Source organism: Amphimedon queenslandica, unplaced genomic scaffold (genome assembly GCF_000090795.2).
Source record: "Amphimedon queenslandica unplaced genomic scaffold, v1.1 AMPQUscaffold_13466, whole genome shotgun sequence".
NCBI lineage: Eukaryota > Metazoa > Porifera > Demospongiae > Haplosclerida > Niphatidae > Amphimedon > Amphimedon queenslandica.
In genome coordinates this window covers 193554-213438 of record NW_003546298.1, presented here as the reverse complement: position 1 = coordinate 213438, position 19885 = coordinate 193554, and the positions used below count along the sequence as shown (strand labels likewise).

The following is a 19885-nucleotide window of genomic DNA, read 5'->3' as shown; positions in this document are numbered from 1 at the left end:
ATAAACCAACTGTAGCTATACAAGACATTTTAGCCAAGTTCTGTACTACTGACACAATACAGACTACTACTGTGTAGTGGGAACACAGGATACATATCACTTATTGATATTAACACAAGACAATGGTACTTTTTCATTAATGCATTGATATTAAGAGTTTATACACATAATTAATCATCACTTTTAATTGGTTGCAATAACTGAAAATACTATAATATTACAAGACTTCAACATTGCAACTGCTACTACTAGACATTATGACATGTACACCATACAACAGACTATGATTTCATTGTATGACCTCATCGCAGACATGATATTATAAGTACACCACAAACACACCCAAGACTATACATAATTTTTCATTAGACATTAGCATCATAGTTATAATCATACAGATGTTATGTCCACTACTACCTATTTGAAGTAAGTTGTCTATACTCTGTAATCACTACAGTCACTGATCCTACAGTTACTGAATAAGATTTTCCTGTTGATCTGTCTATGTCATTTAATGTCGGCCTATAAAGAGAGAAAAGTAACAAGAAATGAAATAATAATGCTAATATTGTCAAAAGAGGCTGCAAAGTAAGTCCCCTGAAGGATTCTGGATAAAGTAGTAAGTAAAACTATAGGGCTGAGTGGACCGAAGTACTTACACCAAAGTCAACAAAAATATGAGAAATAGGTGTAAAACATAAAACAAAAAGAGTACATTATCGTATGTAACAGTGACAATTCTATTCCTATTAGTTGTCAATGAAGTATACAACAGCTTCAAGCTTACCACAGCTTTGTGCTACCCATGTGTTGAAATACTGTAAAACTGTTAGGACGGTTCCAGGAAAACAATTTGAACAACAATAACTATAGAATGGGTATTCAATGCACGTTACAAAAGTTGACACTTAGCTACTTACAGTACATGTATTATGTGAAATAATTCTCAAGTTTAAAACACAAAATGAACAAGTGTTACTCAATGAAAAGACTAACTCACCAGGATCTGTGAGTACTATTTCTTTTATTGCTGGCCTTCCCTTTAAGTTTTCTTTTACTGGTTGAAGCTACAGTATTACTACAGCCAGGAAGAGATGAGCTCCTAGTATAACTCCTAGCACCTTTATGTAGTGTTTCTGCTAAGAATTGTTGCTGAAAGGTAACAGTATGCCTAGAAAGGTATTTTAGATTCTTAAACTAAAAAAATTATGAAACACTACATTAGCCATAATAATCATTATAAAACTTGAGGCATTAACCATGTAATTTATTGTTTTGCTCTTAAAATTGTCTAACAGTTATTATTATTAGATTCATGTAGTGAACAAGACAATTTTTAACTATAATAAACTGAATTTTGAGGGCAAATTATGATGCAACAATAAACTCCACAATACTAAATTTCTCTAAGCTAGGATACAATTACGTGTTAATTGGACTAATTAATTGTATAGACTTTTTTATTGTGCCAACATTGCCTTTATAGTTATACACCTGTTTTGTCAAACTCCAAATATGTACAAGACATTAGTTTTCAAGTGCAATTTACAAAATATTGAATTTATAATTATTGTTGGACATTTAAATTAAAGTGGCAGCTATATGATCATAGTATGATCACAGTCTTGAGTCCAGTGCATGAGGGTCAAAGGTATAGGACTAAATAACATAATTAATTTGCCAAAGTAATTATAGTTTCTTATAAAAACACAACAATGATTTTTAGTAGTATTTTATTTTTGTACAAATTTTATTATAGTTAATTAAATAACTAAATCACAACACTGCCAACATTTTACAACACTGCATACTAGGCTGTACTAGCTTAATGAAAAAAGCTGCTACTAATGCAAAATTTGATGCAACAAATAAATATAAGTAAGACCTACATAATAACTTTACAAATGAGTACATGCATCACAACAAAGTAAGGCTTTGAAAACCATTAGGTTAACAAATGAAAATGCTGCATACTTTTGAGAGTCCAATTCTTCCTCTACTGATACTCAACAATACCGCAGCACAGGTTTTTTTAGGGCTGTAAATTTTGTGGATTTCGTGATTTTTGAAGATTCACAAAAATTACTTGCGTGAAAATCAAATTATTACAACACAAGATGGCAGACAGCATAAATTCGCAAAAATTAAATCAGCAAAACAGATTTTTAGGCCAATTCACAAAATTTACAGCCCTAAAAAGGCATCCTATGATAGCACATAATTTTAGATAATTGCGACAACTTTTATTATTATTATTATTATTATTATTATTATTATTATTAAGGAATTTATAAGAAAGAATATAAAAAACATAATTATCACATAAAACATGTATATTATTCAAAATATAAGTATCAATACATCTCGTCACCATCAAATTCTCTCAGAAAGGAATAAATCATACCCAAATTGATATGCATGTCTGAGTCTTAACAAGAGTAGAAAAGTTTTAAGGTAAAACATCTCTTAAATTTTAAATGATTTTAATTGTAATAGTTTTACAAAATTTTCATACTTGCTCTGCCTAGTTGATGTTCCCTTTGCTGTGCCACACATACGACACTTGAAAGCACTAGCTTTATTCAGCAGGGTACAGACTGGGCACTGCCATTCTATGATATGATCCATGATGACAACTTAGAGCTAGCCACACCTGCGCACATATCTAATTATTAGACTAGTAATTAATCACCCACTGGCACTCAGCTCAGAGCTGCTCTCTCTAGGGTCAGCTGGGGTAATGGCCACTACGGCATCCTCTGATGCTTTGTCTATGTTTGATGGAGATGCTTTGCTGTTTTATTGCCTAGAAGCCTCTGGATATGTATACAGTGAACCTGTCAGGTAAAAGCATCGTTTTCGACTAATAATTTACGGTATTACTCTTATCTAGCTCTGAATCAAATCTTGTCACTGTGTATCCATCAAAAGAAAATTCACCTCACTTTCCTAACATTGATTGTAAGCATTTTCACTGGTCTCGTGCATATTAATTTATTCTGTTTGTGCTACGATTAATTTCAACACATGACAATTCAAGCTGGTACTGTTACAGTATATATTATTATCCAAAATTAAAAGTAGTAGAAGTCTAAAATACTGTAGGTCGAGACATAAATTTGCGACTGCAGTATTCGCTGTGTTAAAAATTTTAATTTGCAAGCATGATTAATAAAGGAGGATCTAATTTGATCGTGCCGTAATAATATGATTCTTTTTTGTCTAGAGCTATTTTAATGATGTTTCTATTTTTAAGCATCATTATCATGCTCAAAACTAGATTTCAGAATAAATTTTCCAATTTCCAGTATTGCTGGCATTTCTTACTGCCAAAAATATCAAGCTATCAGTTTGTGCAACACATGAACATGCCACTATGAACACATTCCTAATGAGTTTATTTGTTTAGTTGCAGCATTCCTTATTAGTCATGGAAAACTACAAAGTGTCAATCATCAAAAGTATTAACAATAATTTATTATTTTGATCTCTTTAATATGCTTTTAATACAGCTATGCATCTCATTGTCATGATGATATTATTACAGAAAATGCTGAACCTATGACTGTAGTGTATGGTAGTATCATCAAAGTTAGTTACAAAATTTTGTAATGTTAGTGGTACCAACTTAAAATTTTAGATTCAACATCAGGCATCTGGCAGGTATTTAGCTGTGACTCCTAATAATTCAGTCAGTGATTGTTAATGAGTTCCTTGTTATCTGTTTTACAGGCATGGCTTGATAAAGGGAATTCTGAAGCTAGTTTATTTAGGCTTGTTCCTTCTCATCAGGAAAAAGGATGGGGTGATGATGTGAGTTGCATGTATTGGAAATTAAGTAATTCAATTTATTTATTGCTCATGGATTGATTTGTTTATTTTGAAGCCTGTCCAATACCAAATATATATTAATTCCATGATCTCTCATTCTTGCAAAAACTTTTGATATTTAAATATGATATAAGATAATATTCATTGAAATTTATGTAATGGTAAGTGCAAAGTAGATCTATGATTGAATCTAGCAGCTAGCACCTGATTAGAAAAAACAAAATTCTTTAATTAAAATTATATATTTTCAATTGTATATTTGTACAATTTTAATTATGGCATAATTTTTACCTTTACCAGCTGGCAATTAATGACAACATTAAACTAGAAAGTATTTATTACAAAGGCTATAGGATACAGTGTGTTAATAATCCACTTGAAGCCAGGTATATTACACAAAAATTTTACTATTATTTTATCAATTTTTAAACAGCTATCATTTAGTCTTATCTGTGACAGGCTCCATATTTTCTATAAAGTCTCACTGTTACAAACGTTCCACTCTAAATCCACAGTATTTAAGGGTAAATAATTCTTCTTATTTGTATTATTTTTTATTTTAATTAGGGTGGCAATGTTATTATGCTTTCCAGTCTAAAAATTGATGGGTATGTCTCAGTCAAAGGTTCGTTTGTCAATGATAAGCTTCCTGATCAGTTCAAAAGGACTCAAAATGAAGGTTTCAGTGTCTAATGCTTTGCTACAAAATCATAATTACACCGTATTTTAACAGTTGGATTACGGCGATGGCGTCAAGGCTTTTTTAAAATTTTGCCTTTTTCTGGTGACACTTTTTTTCAGCTGGAGAAAACAACTCACATATTGACAGGTTTAGTTTGCATTAAAGATTGTCCTTGTATATTGGTCTAGGAAATCCTATTTTGTTTGGTGAGCAATGTAGAATTAAGCATTTACCAACACAGCAGTACATCAGCGTTAAGGATACTTTGGATGGATTGAAAGTTTGTTTAATTCAAATAAAAATTCCATACATCTACTTACGTAGCTTGTTGTGGAGAATATAAAGGAGGCCAATGGAGCTGAGCTATTTAAAATATTGCCAATTGATATTGCTCCACAAGAGGTGTGAATAACAAGTTTTCATTTTATTATTATTCTATTTTAGAAAGTTTGCATAAGAGACAGAGTTGTTCTTCAGCATGTCAATAGTCTGAAGTTTTTAGGAGTTAATGGTTAGCTTAATTGGCTAATAAGCTGGTTTAGCATTGGTATTTATATTTTCAAGTTAAACCTATTCTTAAGAAAAGACATTTATCCCAGAAAGACCACCTTAGTCAATGGTTTAGTGTAAGTGTCATTATTTGTTAAGATTTTATTGGTGTGTTGTTATGCTCTGCTTACATGTAGCTTGTGCTTGATGATAAGAAAGATGATAGTATACCAGTACCTGTTACCAGCCAATATGAAATACTTAAGGTTATAAATTACATTCTGGCTATAGTGTCACATGTTTTTACATGGCATCTAATGTTGTCATTTTCATATATACTTCTTTCACATGCATTAGGCTGAAGATGGTGCAGTTTTAGATATTTATCATGTGACAGGATTGAGTTCATGTTTGTGTTACAATTTAAAGAGGGTGCATAATATAAACCTATTGTTTGGAATTTAAGCTAGATACTATTGTAGGTGTCGTTATTTACTACTGAAGATGAGCTTGATTCAAAAAGAGCATTACAAGTGTCATCACTTTATCAAGATGTGATGACCCAAATGACAGGATTAAAAGTTGCTTTTAATGTTTCTTCAAACAAGAAAAGACTTGCAAACATGTTAAGGACCTTACAAGTATTAAATTTCATGCAATCATGATTCTTGTTATAATCATAATATAGACTATTGATGCTATGATTGCTTTATTGTTGAAAATGGCTTCTGGAACTAGTAGTCCATTGTAAGCATTCTCAATAATTGCTATTCATTTGTAAATTTTATAGAAAACATCAGGCTTGCTGTAGTATTTGTTCTGCCCTTGAGGAGTATGTGGAAAATTCCAACTTCAAATCACGTCACTATCTTGCTAAGAAAGAATTGTTAAAGTCACTAATGACTACAGTACATACTATGATAATTTTATTACTTTTTTATTTGAAATGATTTTAAAAGGTTGGCAAAGGATTTGGTACTGAAAAAATTCTTATTGCTTTATCAAAAGATGATGTGTAATATTTTGTATCCTTAATTCTTCTAATAGTATTATTCTATTTGTAGAGAAATAGGTGACCTATTACAGGAGTTTATTATTTCATTTATTGAGACATTGAATACAGAGGTTCTGATACTGTTATGTAGTAGTTTAGTTTATTTTTAATTTTGCTATAGGATTCTAAGGTTGCTGAATTGATGACTGCATTGGCATTTAGTGGAAGAAAATTTAACAAAGAAATTCAAAGTTAGCATAATTAGCATTGACAATATTGTCACAAAATTTTTAGATCAAATTTATAAAAGGACACTTGCAACTGGAATGGCAAGTAGAGTGATAGGTTGTAATTTTATTATGTTTTGTTTTGTTCACAGGTTCATAACTTTCAAGCTAATCCTAATGTACAAGAAATACTGTCTGGATTTGTAGAGGCAGTTGGCTATTATTTTGAAAAATTTGGTATCATTATCAAAAGAAGATCATTCACATATGTAAGTCAGACATAGCATTGTAATATTTTTCTTTAGAATTATCTTGAATTATCAGTGAAGCCAAATGAAAAATTTGAACTCATTGTTGATGGTGAACATAAGAATCATGTATTGTCTATGAAGAACTCCTTGCATCAATTTTTGTCTACAGATGAGGTATGATAAAGAATCCTGCTTAATGTTAATTTTATTTCTAAAGATGCATTTACTGTATACTGGGGATGACTACAAAGGAAGAAATTCTATTTTAGCTCAAGTACTTGGTATTTTGGCATTTCTTGTTGACTATGGAGTTTACAATACTGATGATGAGGTGTTAGAAATTGTTTATCTTTTGATAAGTATTATTGATAGTAAAAGTGATGCAAATTCCTTGGGTAAGTCTATGAACTATTATGATGATGATCAAAATAATTGCAGGGAATGTGTTAGAATATCATGAAAGAGTTAGTAGTGACACTCCTGGTAATAAAATAGTTTTCAAAATTAAGTTCCTGTATGTTACTTTGTGCACGATCGTTAACTAATTTTATTACTTTAATTACTTCTAGAGCACTACAGTCACTGAGCTTACTTCTTCAGCAACATTTTCATTCATCCGTTAAGGTAGATTGTTTTGTATTGACATTTTGATTTAATTCTTATAGGCTCTTTTGTATGACTTTAAACACTTAAGAGGAAAGGGTGAAGAGCTATACATTTCTCAAGACCAGCTTCAAGAGAACACGGAACTTATAGGTTCAATTGAAGAAGAAAATATTTTAGGCAAAGACACTCTTGAAGATGTATTGCATAGTAATGTAAGGTCAAGCTTCAGAAAGATTCCTGATGATCAGATAGAATTAGAAGAGATTGCAATACTCTCTAAGGAAGAGTCAGAATTTACTGAACCACCGTCTAACATGGAGGTACTTCTTGATAGTGAAAACTGTCCTACTGAAAAGTATGTACCATTTTGTAAATAAGACTAATTGTATTTTAATGCATCAGATTGTGTGCGGAATCACTTGCCAGGTTAAGATATAATTTTAAAAGCCAAGTTTACTCAGTATTTGATATTGATTCTACAAACTGTCAAGAATTGTCCTCTATTCTGTTGGACCTTATCAGTTATGATGACAATGATGTTTGCTTGCTGAGTGCAAATATTCTTTTTGAGATTTTTGAAGTTGAAAATATACTGCTCTCTAAAGCTAAGGATGCTTATTTTACTACTCCTTATACACATTCAGCAATTCATAAAGAGATGAAAGAATTATCGTCTATGACAGATTCACATCAACTTCTCAAACAAATGTTGAGAAACCAGGTCCAAGATAAGCAAAAGTTATTGAATAAGTTAGATGAACTCTCAAATTGTTTTCTTTCTTCTAATGATGAGTCTGAACCTGATTCTAGTAATCAAGGAGTAGCATATAGTTGTGGTAAGTAAAAAGTGATACGCAAAGACTGAATTTCAATTGAATTAAATTTAGGGCTTTTTAATGTCTTAATGGAATTTGTGCTTGAATATGGAATTTTAGATGAATCTCAGTGTCATGAAGATGTTCTTAGTAGCTGTTTTACATTGTTACAAAAAATTACCAGAAAGAATATAAGAGTATGCCAACTGAACTTTTAATGATTTACATTAATACTAATATAGGCACAGAATAAACTTTTTGTGTCTTTCAATGATTTTATTGAAATCAAGACTGCCGTTGCATCTATGACATGTTTGCTTAGTGAAGTTAGAAATTATAATTTTATTGTGTTTACTATCACAGTGTGTCATAAAATAGGTGTTTTCTAATAACTCTTCCCTTTGTAAAAGATTATCCGAAAATGATATCAGGAAGTTATTTTTTATTTCTATTAGTAGCAGTAATCCTGAGCACTATGAGTTAACTGTCACACTGCAAACCATTATACAGGTTAATTTAATTTTTGCACATTAATCTATTATTGTATTCAGAACACAGAGCCAGCAACTCCACTGCAAGAGTATGTATCACAACTCTTTCTTCATCACTGGCAGGATAATTTAGGACACATTTTAGGTCCAGAAAATCAAGCTAATAGATTTCAACTTTTAAAAAACGTATGCTTTGTTATTCTAATGTAATAATTTTGTAATTTATAGGCTGACGATGAAGACCCTCACCTTCAACTGTTATTAAATATAACTGACCTGTTAGCATCATGTACTGTTGGAGAGTGCCAGTCTGCAGAATCTGTTTCCCAACATTTTTATGACATAGATGAACTCCTTTTGTAAGTAGTACTTATCAAGTTTTTTGTTATTATAATTTTAATAGAATTCTTGCAAATGAAAAGATTGTGAGCCATCGCAAGTTGCCCTTTGTGAGACTTTTAACTTGGACATTTTTAAATACTGAGAGAGACTCTGCTTTGGCATGCTCTCAATTAGCATCTAGCAGGTACTTTACTTTTTAAAACTATTAATAATTATTATCAATTGATTTGTAGGAATTTTTTGTTGCACATAGAGCAACAGATTTCAGATATTGAGGAAAAAATATTGAAGGAGATTTATGCTTTAACAACTGAAAAAAAGAAAGCCCTTCAAATAAAAATGAAGAATTTGACACAATCAAATTGGAGTATTAATCGATGGATAAAATACTCAACTGATATTCCAGTTAATCTCAGTAGTAGTTTATTATTTGTTGTTGAAGGCATCCTTCCAATGCTGTCAGGGTTTTGCTATGAAATGTCACTTCATTTGTCTGGAGGAAATGAGTTGTGTACTGGTATACTCACATCCAAAGATGTTAATGTCATCAAAGAAGTTGGAGAGAAACTGCTGGTAATTTTGAAACCTTATGGAAATTAATATTGTTTTATTTTTTTGTCAGGCTCTTCACCGTCTTGAAATAATTTGCGCTTCAAGTCATGTCAAAATCCTAAGACAATGTGTAACTAATATCATGCAATTTTGTGAAACACTACATGAGCCTTGCTCCTTTAATCAAGTAGCTACTACTTTTTCATTACCATGTATTGAGAAATCAAAAGCTTGTCATTTATAGTTTGAATAGGGCAAGAACAGTTTCACTTGCACCATATGTTAGCAATCCTGAAGTTGCTCTGAATCAAGACTTGCAAGCATACTTAGTGAAGTATTCCAATGCCTACAATGAATCATCTAGTATGACATGTTGCTATTATTATTATATTACATAACCATAGATGAAGTACAAAAAAGCTTAGTCATTCCTAACGACCCCAGTTTTGTTAAGCTGATTGATTTATTTTCTGATAATGATGAAAACCTTAGGTATATAGCAGATTTTGTTTATTCAATGCTATCATTATGTTACAGAATGAATGCTGATTCATTAAAAGTAAAGAAACTCATTTTGATACTACGGTAAAAATAAATTACTTGTTATATTGACTTTGACATTCAATTTATTAGGAATCTCATTCAAAAGCAAAGAAAGCAAGGTCTTCCAATTTTAGAAAGAATTAATCTTGAAGGACTTACACTCATAACTTTAAAACTTTTATGTGGTGTGATTTTTAAAAGAATTATTAGAGTACCCAGGAGCACCCTGAATCTTGACGAATTTCAACAGTAATTGATTTTCATTAAACTACTTGGATTTTAATTATTTTAGGCAATATGAACAAGTTATTCAACCAATACAGACAGTTCTTCTTAATAATGAAATAGTTGAAACAGTAAGAATAAATGGAAAGACATGAAAAATAGATGATTATAATGTTTATTATAGTTGATTGATTTACTTCATCATCCAAAAGATGACATAGCATTTCAAGTTTTGGCTTGTCTTAATGTTTTACTTTATCCGGGGAATGAAGAAGCTCAAAAAAGAATAACTTCACATGTCAATCAGCAAGACAGAAGCCTTTTTGTACGTGTCCATCAAATATTAAGAAGAGCTCAATCTACACTCAATAAAGCAAAGTAGGCTATTTTTACCTTTAGCAATGTTATAGTAATGTTTGTGGCACTTTTCTAGAATGGGCAATGCTATGGCTGTACGTTTAAATTATTATAATGATTGATAGTTACGCTTCATTTTAATTTTAGCAAATAGCAGCATTGATTCCAGCTGAGGATGATCATGACTCCTCATTGTCCATTAAGTTAATGGTATAAATAATTAAGTTATGATTCTTGAGTTTTAAACCTTTTTAGGAAAGAAATAAAAATCGTGTATTTAGCTCAATGTCTCAATCAATGGATGACTTGTCAGCAAATGGAGTAAGAGATAGCTATTACATATGTTTATAGCAAATACTTTTCTTAGTCTCAAGTACAGTTGTTGAGTAGTAGAAGGCGAACAGCAGCTATAGAAGGAAATGATGAAGGTATGGTGCTATTTTAATAACGATAATATACTTATTTGTAGGTCACGGAGAAGCAAAACTATCTATAATGGTTAGAAAGTGTAGCTACATGCTCTTTAGCAACTCTATTTATTTAGGGAATGAGAGTAAGTTCTGCTGTTGAACAGAATGTAAAAGCTGAATTTATTGATCATCGTATTACCATGGCCTTGAATGTTCTCTCATGGCTATGTGATGGGCAACAGAAAGATATGCAAGACATCCTTCGAGATGACAAAACTTTTAGTGTATGTCCAGTAATATTATTACATAGATCTACCTTAATACAGCTTATTTTGGCATAGAATTTTGGTGATACTGTTTGCCTATGAAAAATTTAGTTAAATAAAGTGTTTGCCAAAATTTAATGCTAGCAGAATTAACTGCTATATTATTGTATTTTTTTATAATGCAGGGATCAAATATTGTTAGTCAAGTTGCTTTTTTACTCCATGGAATTACTGAGAATTTAAATGAAAGCAACATAAATGTTGTCCAGGGTGCAGTGCAAGCATTGATAGAAATGTGTGCTGGTAATTATAGCAATCAAGTGATTGCTTTTAAAGGACAAGTTATACTGTCAGTTGAAACTATATTGCAAGAGGATTTTTCCAGTGCCACAGTTAGCCAACACTCAACAGTAATTCAAGTTACTCCAGCAAATATTTTTAGGCTTCCAAACTACTACATCAACTGAAATCTTCTTGCATTGAACTGTTTGAAGTTATGCTAGAGGAAACAGATGAAAATTCTCCACAGCTAGCTCAATGGATAATGAATCACTGGAACATAGCAACATTTTTAGGAGCAATGTTTGATTTATGGCAAGCATATTCAGAGCCTTTTAATATTTCGACTCGTGAACAGTTACGAAACAGTGTGTTTCGTGCGTATCATGTACTTAGAAGAATCTCTGATTATAAAGGAATCAGTGTTAACAAATTAGGTAAACTTTGCCATATAATATTATTGTATTTTTATGACTTACATGTAGTGGGATACAAGAAACACTCTAGAAAGAATCCAACAAGTTTTGATACATTATTTGGTGAAAGTGTATATGATGCTAAAAGAATGTGGCAGTATTGTCAACATTGGTCAAGAAGTATTGAAGTTGTTTACAAAGCTAAGAGTGGTAAAGAAATTTTAACACGTACCTATTTTCCATATGATCCCCATGTATGTTGCTGCCATTTTTGAATTGTACTGATTCATTTTTGATTTATGCTACAGAAACATCTCAATGAGAATGAGAAAGATACTATTATGTTACGCATTAAAAGAAATACGCCTCAAGAAAAACTCACTGATCTCCTCAAATGGACAGAAGCTATTAGATTTGCTCATGAGTGGAAAGTATGATATTAACTAAATCATTTTTGTTCTAATCTATAAAATATATATATTTTAGATTTTGTCGTGTAATGCATCTTAAATGCAAATGCTTTCCTTCATTAATTTATGCAGTATAAAATAAAATAAAATAAATGCTTCAAAATATATAATATTAATGGTGCTTGCCCATTAAAAATGAAATACTATCATTGCTTTTCTTAATTTAATAGAAAAAAGTCAAAAAATCCTGGAAATCCTATTGGCTCTTGTGGGCGTCGTGAGTTTACATGTATCTCTACAACAAAATACTATTGTTTTTTGTAACTTTAGAACAATAAGGCATTTCCTCTTGTTTTGGTTAACAATACTTATAAATGCAATTGTACTGTTTTCTGTCAGAGCTCCATCAGAGTAAGCCAGAGCTTATTATTATAAAAAACTTTCAGCAATTTAACAATTCATTCACAGCTACAACAATGAAACCTGTGCTGTCGATGGTACTTGTAATAGCACTAGTCCTCTTTACTTTAAGCCCATTTTGAAGCCTGATACACCTGTTTGGTATTATCCAGTTTTTTATACTCTTGGCATTATTCATCTAATACTTGCTCTGTGGATGGTTCTACAGTATTATGCTAAGCATTGGACTAACATACGTTTTGAAATATTATCTATTAAAAAAGTCATGTAAGTTATTCAATTATAATTTTTAAGCTTACTTTCTTTTGTTAGGTACAAGGCTAAAAAAGGACTTTTGCGAAGAAAATATATCTATCAGTTCTTTAGGCTGCTCAACAAAATTTTTTGCTGTGGAAAATTTCGTTCAAAACCACCTCAACCTGAAAAATATTTTCAAATTTTTTTCTTTAGTTTTGAGCCACTATATCGTATTCTTTTTGTTATATTGTCTTTGCTGGGCCTTGCAGCAAGTGGCTACTTCTACTGTGGTTGCATGATATACCTTTTCTTACGAAATCATGTGCTCAAAAATATACTCAGAGCTGTCAGAAAAAGTGGTGAGAGTGATACAGTATATTTCTTACATTATTACTTTGCTTATGTAGCTGTTCAGTTACTTACTATTCTCATACTGGGACTTGTTGTCATCTATATTTATGCTGTTATCAGTTTTGCACTCATCCCAAATTATTTTTCTGATACAAATGATGAATTCTGTCAGACAATATTTCAGTGTTTTGTCACAATAACGCGTTTGGGTCTTCTTGACACAATTGGATCAGTAAGTTTACGCATTGAATTATAGTGTAATTTTTTGTCACACACACACAGGCAATTGCTATACGTCCAAGTGAGCAATATCAACCAAGCTTCACTCTTGTTGCTTGGCGTACAATTTATGATGTCATATTCTTCATTGTTATTACTACATTGGGACTTAACATTGTTATTGCTATACTTGTGGACAGGTTTTCAGACCTCAGAGAAGAAAAGGCATTGGTATCATTAATGATATCTCATATTTCATATTACTTTTAGGATAAAATTGATGATGACAATGAGTCAAGATGTTTTGTTTGCAGTGTTAAGAAGGATGTATTTGAACAGTATGGTTTAGTAAGTAGCAATAATATTATTTTTAATTGTGGGACGGACCTAATTCAATTATTCAGAATTTTCAAAAGCACTGGCGAATTGAGCACAATGTGTGGAATTATATACATTTTGTATTGTATCTTGATACACTTCACCCAAATGATCATAATGCACTAGAAAAATATGTAAAGGAAAGGGTAAGTTTAAAGTAAAAACTGAAACTTTATCTTGCTTGATCTTTTACAGGTTCCTTCCAAAACTAACCCTGCTGGAATCATTGAATTTTTTCCAATGTTTAAAGCTAAAGTGCTCGCTGGCCATGACATACGTGTGAATGAAGTATGGCATATTGATTTTTGAATTATATTATGTAATTGTTATTGCAGGATTGAATGAAAGCCAACTGACTACTATTTTTTATCATTTTTAATTTTACCTAATTTCTGTTTTTTTATTGCTTAGTGTGAAATTACTATTTTAATTTTTATTCTTTATCCCTCATTATGAATTCATTAGTAACAAAAATTTATATACTATGTATATATACCTGTGATTTTATGATTCATTTCAGATATTATGCAAAGCACAACTGGATCTCATGTAATACACAATCTTTCTCATTCTGTGTCATAATGACACAATAAAAAAATCCTACAACCTTTTGACACAATTATAAGTGATAACAAAATGAGTAAGCATAATCATGAACAACGCATTTAAGTGCAATCATTGTGCATCTATCAGTTGCTCAACTATAGAAAGTTTGAATGGTATTGTTAATATCTCTGTTCCATCTTGACCTTTCTTGAACTGGATTAATTTGTGATCTTTAAATTCGGTTAGCTGAGCACGTAATGAAACATCACTACTTACTAAAAACCTTTCTCTACACTTCTGATATAATTCAGTGAAACTTAAACCAGAGAAAGTGGTATCATCTTTATGCTCTAATAAAACATTAGCCAGGACTTGAAAAACTCCTCTCGCATTAGGAGTCAAACTGCTCATTACGTGGTTAAAAGACGATATAACTAAAGCATCGGATCTCTGGAAAGTTCCACTTTTATCGTACGAGAGTTCAGTATCATATGACTCATATGTCGGCGTATGATGCCAAACCCAGTTGAAACGACTCATAGTAATTTCATCCCAAAGTAGTGATGCACGTGGATGATCAGTAGAGGCTATTATGTGAATAGAAGGGCAAGTTACCAGCAGACTAAGTACTTCTTGCATCTTCTTGTCTTGTAAGGAACGACCGTCAATATTATGAATTAGTAAGAAGAGCTCTTTAACTGAGGACTTTTTATCACATAAAAGTGAACATATAAATTTACACTGTTCTGTGAGTGATTTGAAATGACCAGAGTGTTCAAATATATCAGAAGTCACTGTATTCAAGATCTCTTTAAGTGAGAGAGCTGGAAAGAAGCCATACACAACCATTAAGTGACAATTAGAGAGGCAAGTGCTACGAAACTCACTCAATAACTTGATTTTTGATCCGATTCCGTGTAATAGCACATTAAAACCAGATTTGAGTTGGCAGTGCCAGTATTCAAATAACCCACGGTATACATCAAACAGATCAAAAGAATCACTTTCTACACCAAGGTATTCTTGACGTAATGACTCATCAATATTTGGATACATCTCTACCTTTTGATTTCCAACTGTCTTTCTCGCAAAGTAGCTTTCAACAATATCTTCGGTGACGCAATGCTGATCCACTGAACCAGTGAAACCAGAGAGAGGGGCTAGTGGATTAAACGTGCTAGTAAAAATAGGCTGGCTGAGTTGATCAGGTTCCATCTCAAGTTCAGCATCACTACCATCTGAAGCTGGACATTCATTCTCATCTACTGGAAGAGGGGAGGGCGGGGTAGGAGTCAAAATCTGTGCCTCACTGCTATTGTCGGAGCTGTCATCTTGAGATGCATCGACAGAATATGAAGGTGACTCGTTTTCTGAATGCTGCACCCGTCTCCGCTTACAGCCACTCCTTAAGCTCTTATTTTCAGACTCCTGTGGCCTACGACAAGACAATGAAGACATCTTTTCATGTGGGCGGTGCTGCGGTAAATGTAATGTGAAAATAATTAAGGAGATTTTTAAAGGTAGATCTCGAGGTAGATTACCTAGCTGCTTGTTATTTTGTTGTTATTATTATTGGTAGGTAATTATCTAGAATGAAATTTAATGAATTTCATCAGGCTTTTTGTAAGTTTGACAATAATAATGTATATTAGGCCACTCCAATAAGATTCATAGTTTCCCATTACAGAGGCGGGCCTGATGCGGGCGGGCGGGTTTGTTCATTTTCATTAAATTTATTCATTATCAGCTGTATAAATTGCTTGTATAATCAATGCAAAACCGCAATAATGAATAGCGATGCGGCCCCATGCGGGCGGGTAATGGGAAACAAGGAATCAAATTGGAGTGGCCTTAGTAGTCTCGGGATGGGCTGGCCGCTACACGAGATATAAAATTAATAGGATGTCTTCTAGTACAACCATGAAATTACACATTCTAATTATTTACCATAAATGATCATAAATAAAAATAAAGAAAAGGTCCGTGATTATTAATCAAACATAAATTATATAACCTTATTGAGAAAAAAGTACAATTAACTCTGGATTTATATGAAGCACTTGTGGTGTAAGTACTTGTAGTCTGGTCCTGCGCAACGAAGAGGCGGGGCCAGACTAAAGCACTTGCCAAAGTACGTGCCAAAAATGATCTGTTTTATGAAGAATTAATAATTACTTTTACATTGTCATGACATCACTCCAATAAGTTCATGCTTCCCATTTCCCACCCACATTGTGCCATATCTGATGTCATGCTTTTGCAATGTAAAACTACCATCTACATAATAAAATTAATTATCGCTCGTGCTTTAAATGTTTGTTTATAACGTCCACCCACTCGAAATAATTGTAATTGTTATGGTTCAGTTGTTACTGTTTGCAACAACTACAGTACATGTAGAAAGAGACCATGCAAGTGATGTGCATATATGTACTTAATATTGTTTGTGTACTATAGGAAGTAATATTGTACACAAGGAATGTTGTTTATTGTTAACTTAATAGACACTGTTAATATCTGATTATGTGTTTCCCAATTATGCCAAACTTTACATTATGTACCATATTTTTGTAGTCTGGATTAGGTTGCTGTGCTGCTGCTGATAGTTCTAACTTCTTATTAGAATGTTGATGTTTTTTAGTCCAGTTTTAGACAAGCAGCACTAATTATAGCTCTATTTGTTCACACAAATCAATATCATACCATGGTTATTTGATTGCTTAGTGGAAATGCATGATGTATACCTTGTTGTTTGTCTTTCAACTGTCTTAGTATACCAATGTACACTAATTAGAGTATTGACTTATTGTATTCAAAATGATGATGTTTTAGTCTGTAAATATTGTGAAGAATAAACTCAATATAATCCAGAACATCTAAGACTGATTGAATACAGTGTCTCATTTATTTCTATTACTGTAGATTAGGAAATTAGTGCCGTAGAAATTTTCATGTTTTAAAATTGTGCTATGATTTCCAGATGGACGATATACTGTAAAAATTAATGAATAATTATGTTCCTGTGATCATAATATTTTTGTATTCATAGTTTTGTGAGCTAATGTACATACATGTACATGTGTGTATGGCAAGAGGCAAGTCTGTGGTAGCAACATCTGGATGTGAATCTTTACCTCAAACTGTAAGTCTATAGTCTCAAAATTTTTTGAGACTCTGTATAATCTCTGCCAGTTTATTAATTAATTTGCCTTAGCTGTGCTTGTTAAAAACTCCCTCTGTCTGATCTATAGTAATTAAATTTAAACTTCAGATTTTAGAAATACATGTGTACCGTATTTCCTTAAATAAAAGCCCGGGCGTCTATTTCCTAAAATGATACTTGGACCACCAAAAAATATATAAAAAATAAAAAAAACTTTGGCCCAGAGCGGGATTCGAACCCGTGGCCTCAAGCTTTTGACTTGTGGAACTTCAGGCATTGCCCACTAGACTACTGAGTCACTCCTAGGCTGGTGTTGCGTATTTATACTTTAATCCTATTGCTACCCCGGCGTTTATTCGAATGAGGCTTCTATTTAAGGAAATACGGTACATGCATGTACATGTAGTTTTCAAATTGTTATCATGATGGTGAAATGAATTGTAAAAACGTTATATTTTGAGGATAATAGATTTTGTGTCTTTTTTGTGGTTTAAATCTCACAGTTATTCTGGACAAAATGCTCATTTTTTACCACTGCAACAAACCTCATTTTTTTATATAAAACCATAAACTGGCTTGTAGTGTAAATAGGGCTTATACATGTATTTTATTTTCCTTGTTAAGCATGTATAGTATTGGTATTTAATATTTAAGTTTTGTTGTTGTAAAATTTATCATAAATTTCTATTAAATAAATTTCCTCAAAATTGGTATGAATAATAAATTTTGGGTAGGACTCATTAGTAAGATGAAGTTGCTCAAATTTTTTAATAATTTAAATCCTTTTAATAATCCTTTAACAATTTTTTAATAATTTAAATCCTTTACATGTGTACCTTGTCTTTATTGTCTTTTTAAATTCTTACGTCTGTAGAGTATGGCAATACACTACTGAGTAGATAAGAAGTATCAAAGTCACAAGTATCGATATCTGTAAAGACTCATTTTTGATGATGCTAATTCTCAAAAGGGACACCAGGCCCTCACAAAATTACCAGTAGTGTCAATTTGTATTGCGCTATTCTACGATCACAATCTGCAGCAACTAGGAAGAGACCATGCAAGTGACGTGCCTACTGCATATATGTACTTAACATTCTTTGTTTACTGTAGGAAGTAATATTATATACAAGGAATGTTGTTTATTGTTAACTTAATAGACACTGTTAATATCTGATTATGTGTTTCCTAGTCATGCTAAGCCTTATTTACCATTTGTTTTGGTCTGAGCTAGGTTGCTGTGCTGCTGCTGCTAGTTCTTATTAGATTGTTTGTTTTTTAGAGAAGTATTACCAGCAGTACTAATTATAGTCACACACATTGATATCATACCATGGTTATTTGATTGCTTAGTGGAAATGCATGATGTATACCTTGTTGTTTGTCTTTCAACACTTCTTAGTATACCAGTGTACACTAAAATTAAAGTATTGACTTATTGTATTCAAGATGATGATGTTTTAGTCTGTAAATATTGCGAAGAATAAACTCAATATAATCCAGAACATCTAAGACTGATTGAATACAGTGTGCCATTTATTTTAATCATGATGTAAAAATCTATTAAGATGTTTCTGACTTTCTGTATTGATTTTTTATATTTATAGTTTTGTCAACTAATGTACCAGTACACAACTACATGTATATGCTTACATGTATGAAAGAAAACAAGTTTACTGTACCAATATCTGGACAGAGTTATTACATCTAACTGTAAGTCTATAGACTATATAATTCTCTTCTACATCTCAATTCTCAATTTTAATCAATATACCTAATTGCTCAAAAAGTTATACTAGATGTTTTAAGAAATAATTTTAACCCAGATGATCCACACACTTTTTATTATGTGCCCCCAGCTTTTATTTAAGGATATGGGGTATGCCCATGCAATAATTTATTTTATTTCTACAGAACCACTAGTAAATATCAATTAAAACATTGCATATAAATCTACAATTTTATTTGCCTATTGGTATTAATGATTAAGTTATAGTATATATATTATTATTGTAATGTAAAATATTTGTCATGTGTTGTATGAATTTCCTCAAAATTGATATGAATAATACTATATTTTGGGTGGGACTCATTGGTCAAGATGAAGTGGCTGATTTTTCTTTTTTCTATAATTAGTTATTGTACCTGTGCGCAACAACATAAGAATGTATTGTTCTTTGCTATTGATGATCTGCGACCAGAACTAGGAGCCTATGGCCATGATTATATCAAGAGTCCACACATTGATGATCTTGCCTCAAAGTCTATGCTCTTTGAGCGAGCTTACTGTCAGGTAGCTGTATGCTCACCATCTAGGACATCTCTATTGACAGGACGAAGAGCAGACTCTAATCATGTCTGGAGGATTGCTGATGATGAGTATTG

The 19885-nt window shown here is 32.0% G+C and overlaps 3 protein-coding genes across 3 annotated transcripts; 1 reads left to right on the top strand and 2 right to left on the bottom strand.

Annotated features, from left to right (window-relative positions):
* Positions 1-174: 174 nt before the first annotated feature.
* On the bottom strand, positions 175-2670 carry LOC105312198 (RING1 and YY1-binding protein A-like). Its single transcript, XM_011404659.2, has 3 exons — positions 2516-2670; positions 1001-1171; positions 175-522 (listed from the first exon to the last, which is right to left on the bottom strand). Exons 1-3 carry the CDS (start codon positions 2626-2628, stop codon positions 414-416), a joined length of 393 nt encoding a protein of 130 aa, XP_011402961.1. The 5' UTR covers positions 2629-2670; the 3' UTR covers positions 175-413.
* A 32-nt stretch (positions 2671-2702) lies between these two features.
* Positions 2703-14334, top strand: LOC109581031 (uncharacterized). Its single transcript, XM_019994751.1, has 64 exons — positions 2703-2844; positions 2894-2961; positions 3410-3461; positions 3513-3591; positions 3641-3691; positions 3733-3813; positions 4132-4217; positions 4265-4355; positions 4399-4510; positions 4565-4660; positions 4702-4793; positions 4838-4915; positions 4958-5024; positions 5078-5139; positions 5200-5268; positions 5360-5434; positions 5485-5643; positions 5691-5749; positions 5793-5910; positions 5962-6017; positions 6067-6127; positions 6178-6247; positions 6291-6325; positions 6376-6492; positions 6529-6648; positions 6692-6869; positions 6913-6988; positions 7044-7098; positions 7140-7435; positions 7483-7916; positions 7968-8092; positions 8138-8221; positions 8274-8405; positions 8447-8572; positions 8615-8745; positions 8790-8912; positions 8962-9301; positions 9351-9467; positions 9511-9643; positions 9685-9772; positions 9818-9865; positions 9914-10072; positions 10116-10179; positions 10233-10426; positions 10482-10500; positions 10553-10615; positions 10661-10726; positions 10773-10833; positions 10875-10903; positions 10950-11099; positions 11267-11473; positions 11524-11797; positions 11846-12030; positions 12085-12207; positions 12417-12463; positions 12517-12597; positions 12655-12873; positions 12919-13202; positions 13251-13426; positions 13477-13638; positions 13684-13761; positions 13818-13937; positions 13987-14079; positions 14127-14334. Exons 1-64 carry the CDS (start codon positions 2741-2743, stop codon positions 14130-14132), a joined length of 7404 nt encoding a protein of 2467 aa, XP_019850310.1. The 5' UTR covers positions 2703-2740; the 3' UTR covers positions 14133-14334.
* A 19-nt stretch (positions 14335-14353) lies between these two features.
* On the bottom strand, positions 14354-15973 carry LOC100638208 (origin recognition complex subunit 2-like). The gene has a single exon (XM_003385368.3). The coding sequence runs from the start codon at positions 15793-15795 to the stop codon at positions 14467-14469; it is 1329 nt and encodes a 442-aa protein (XP_003385416.1). The 5' UTR covers positions 15796-15973; the 3' UTR covers positions 14354-14466.
* Positions 15974-19885: the final 3912 nt, after the last annotated feature.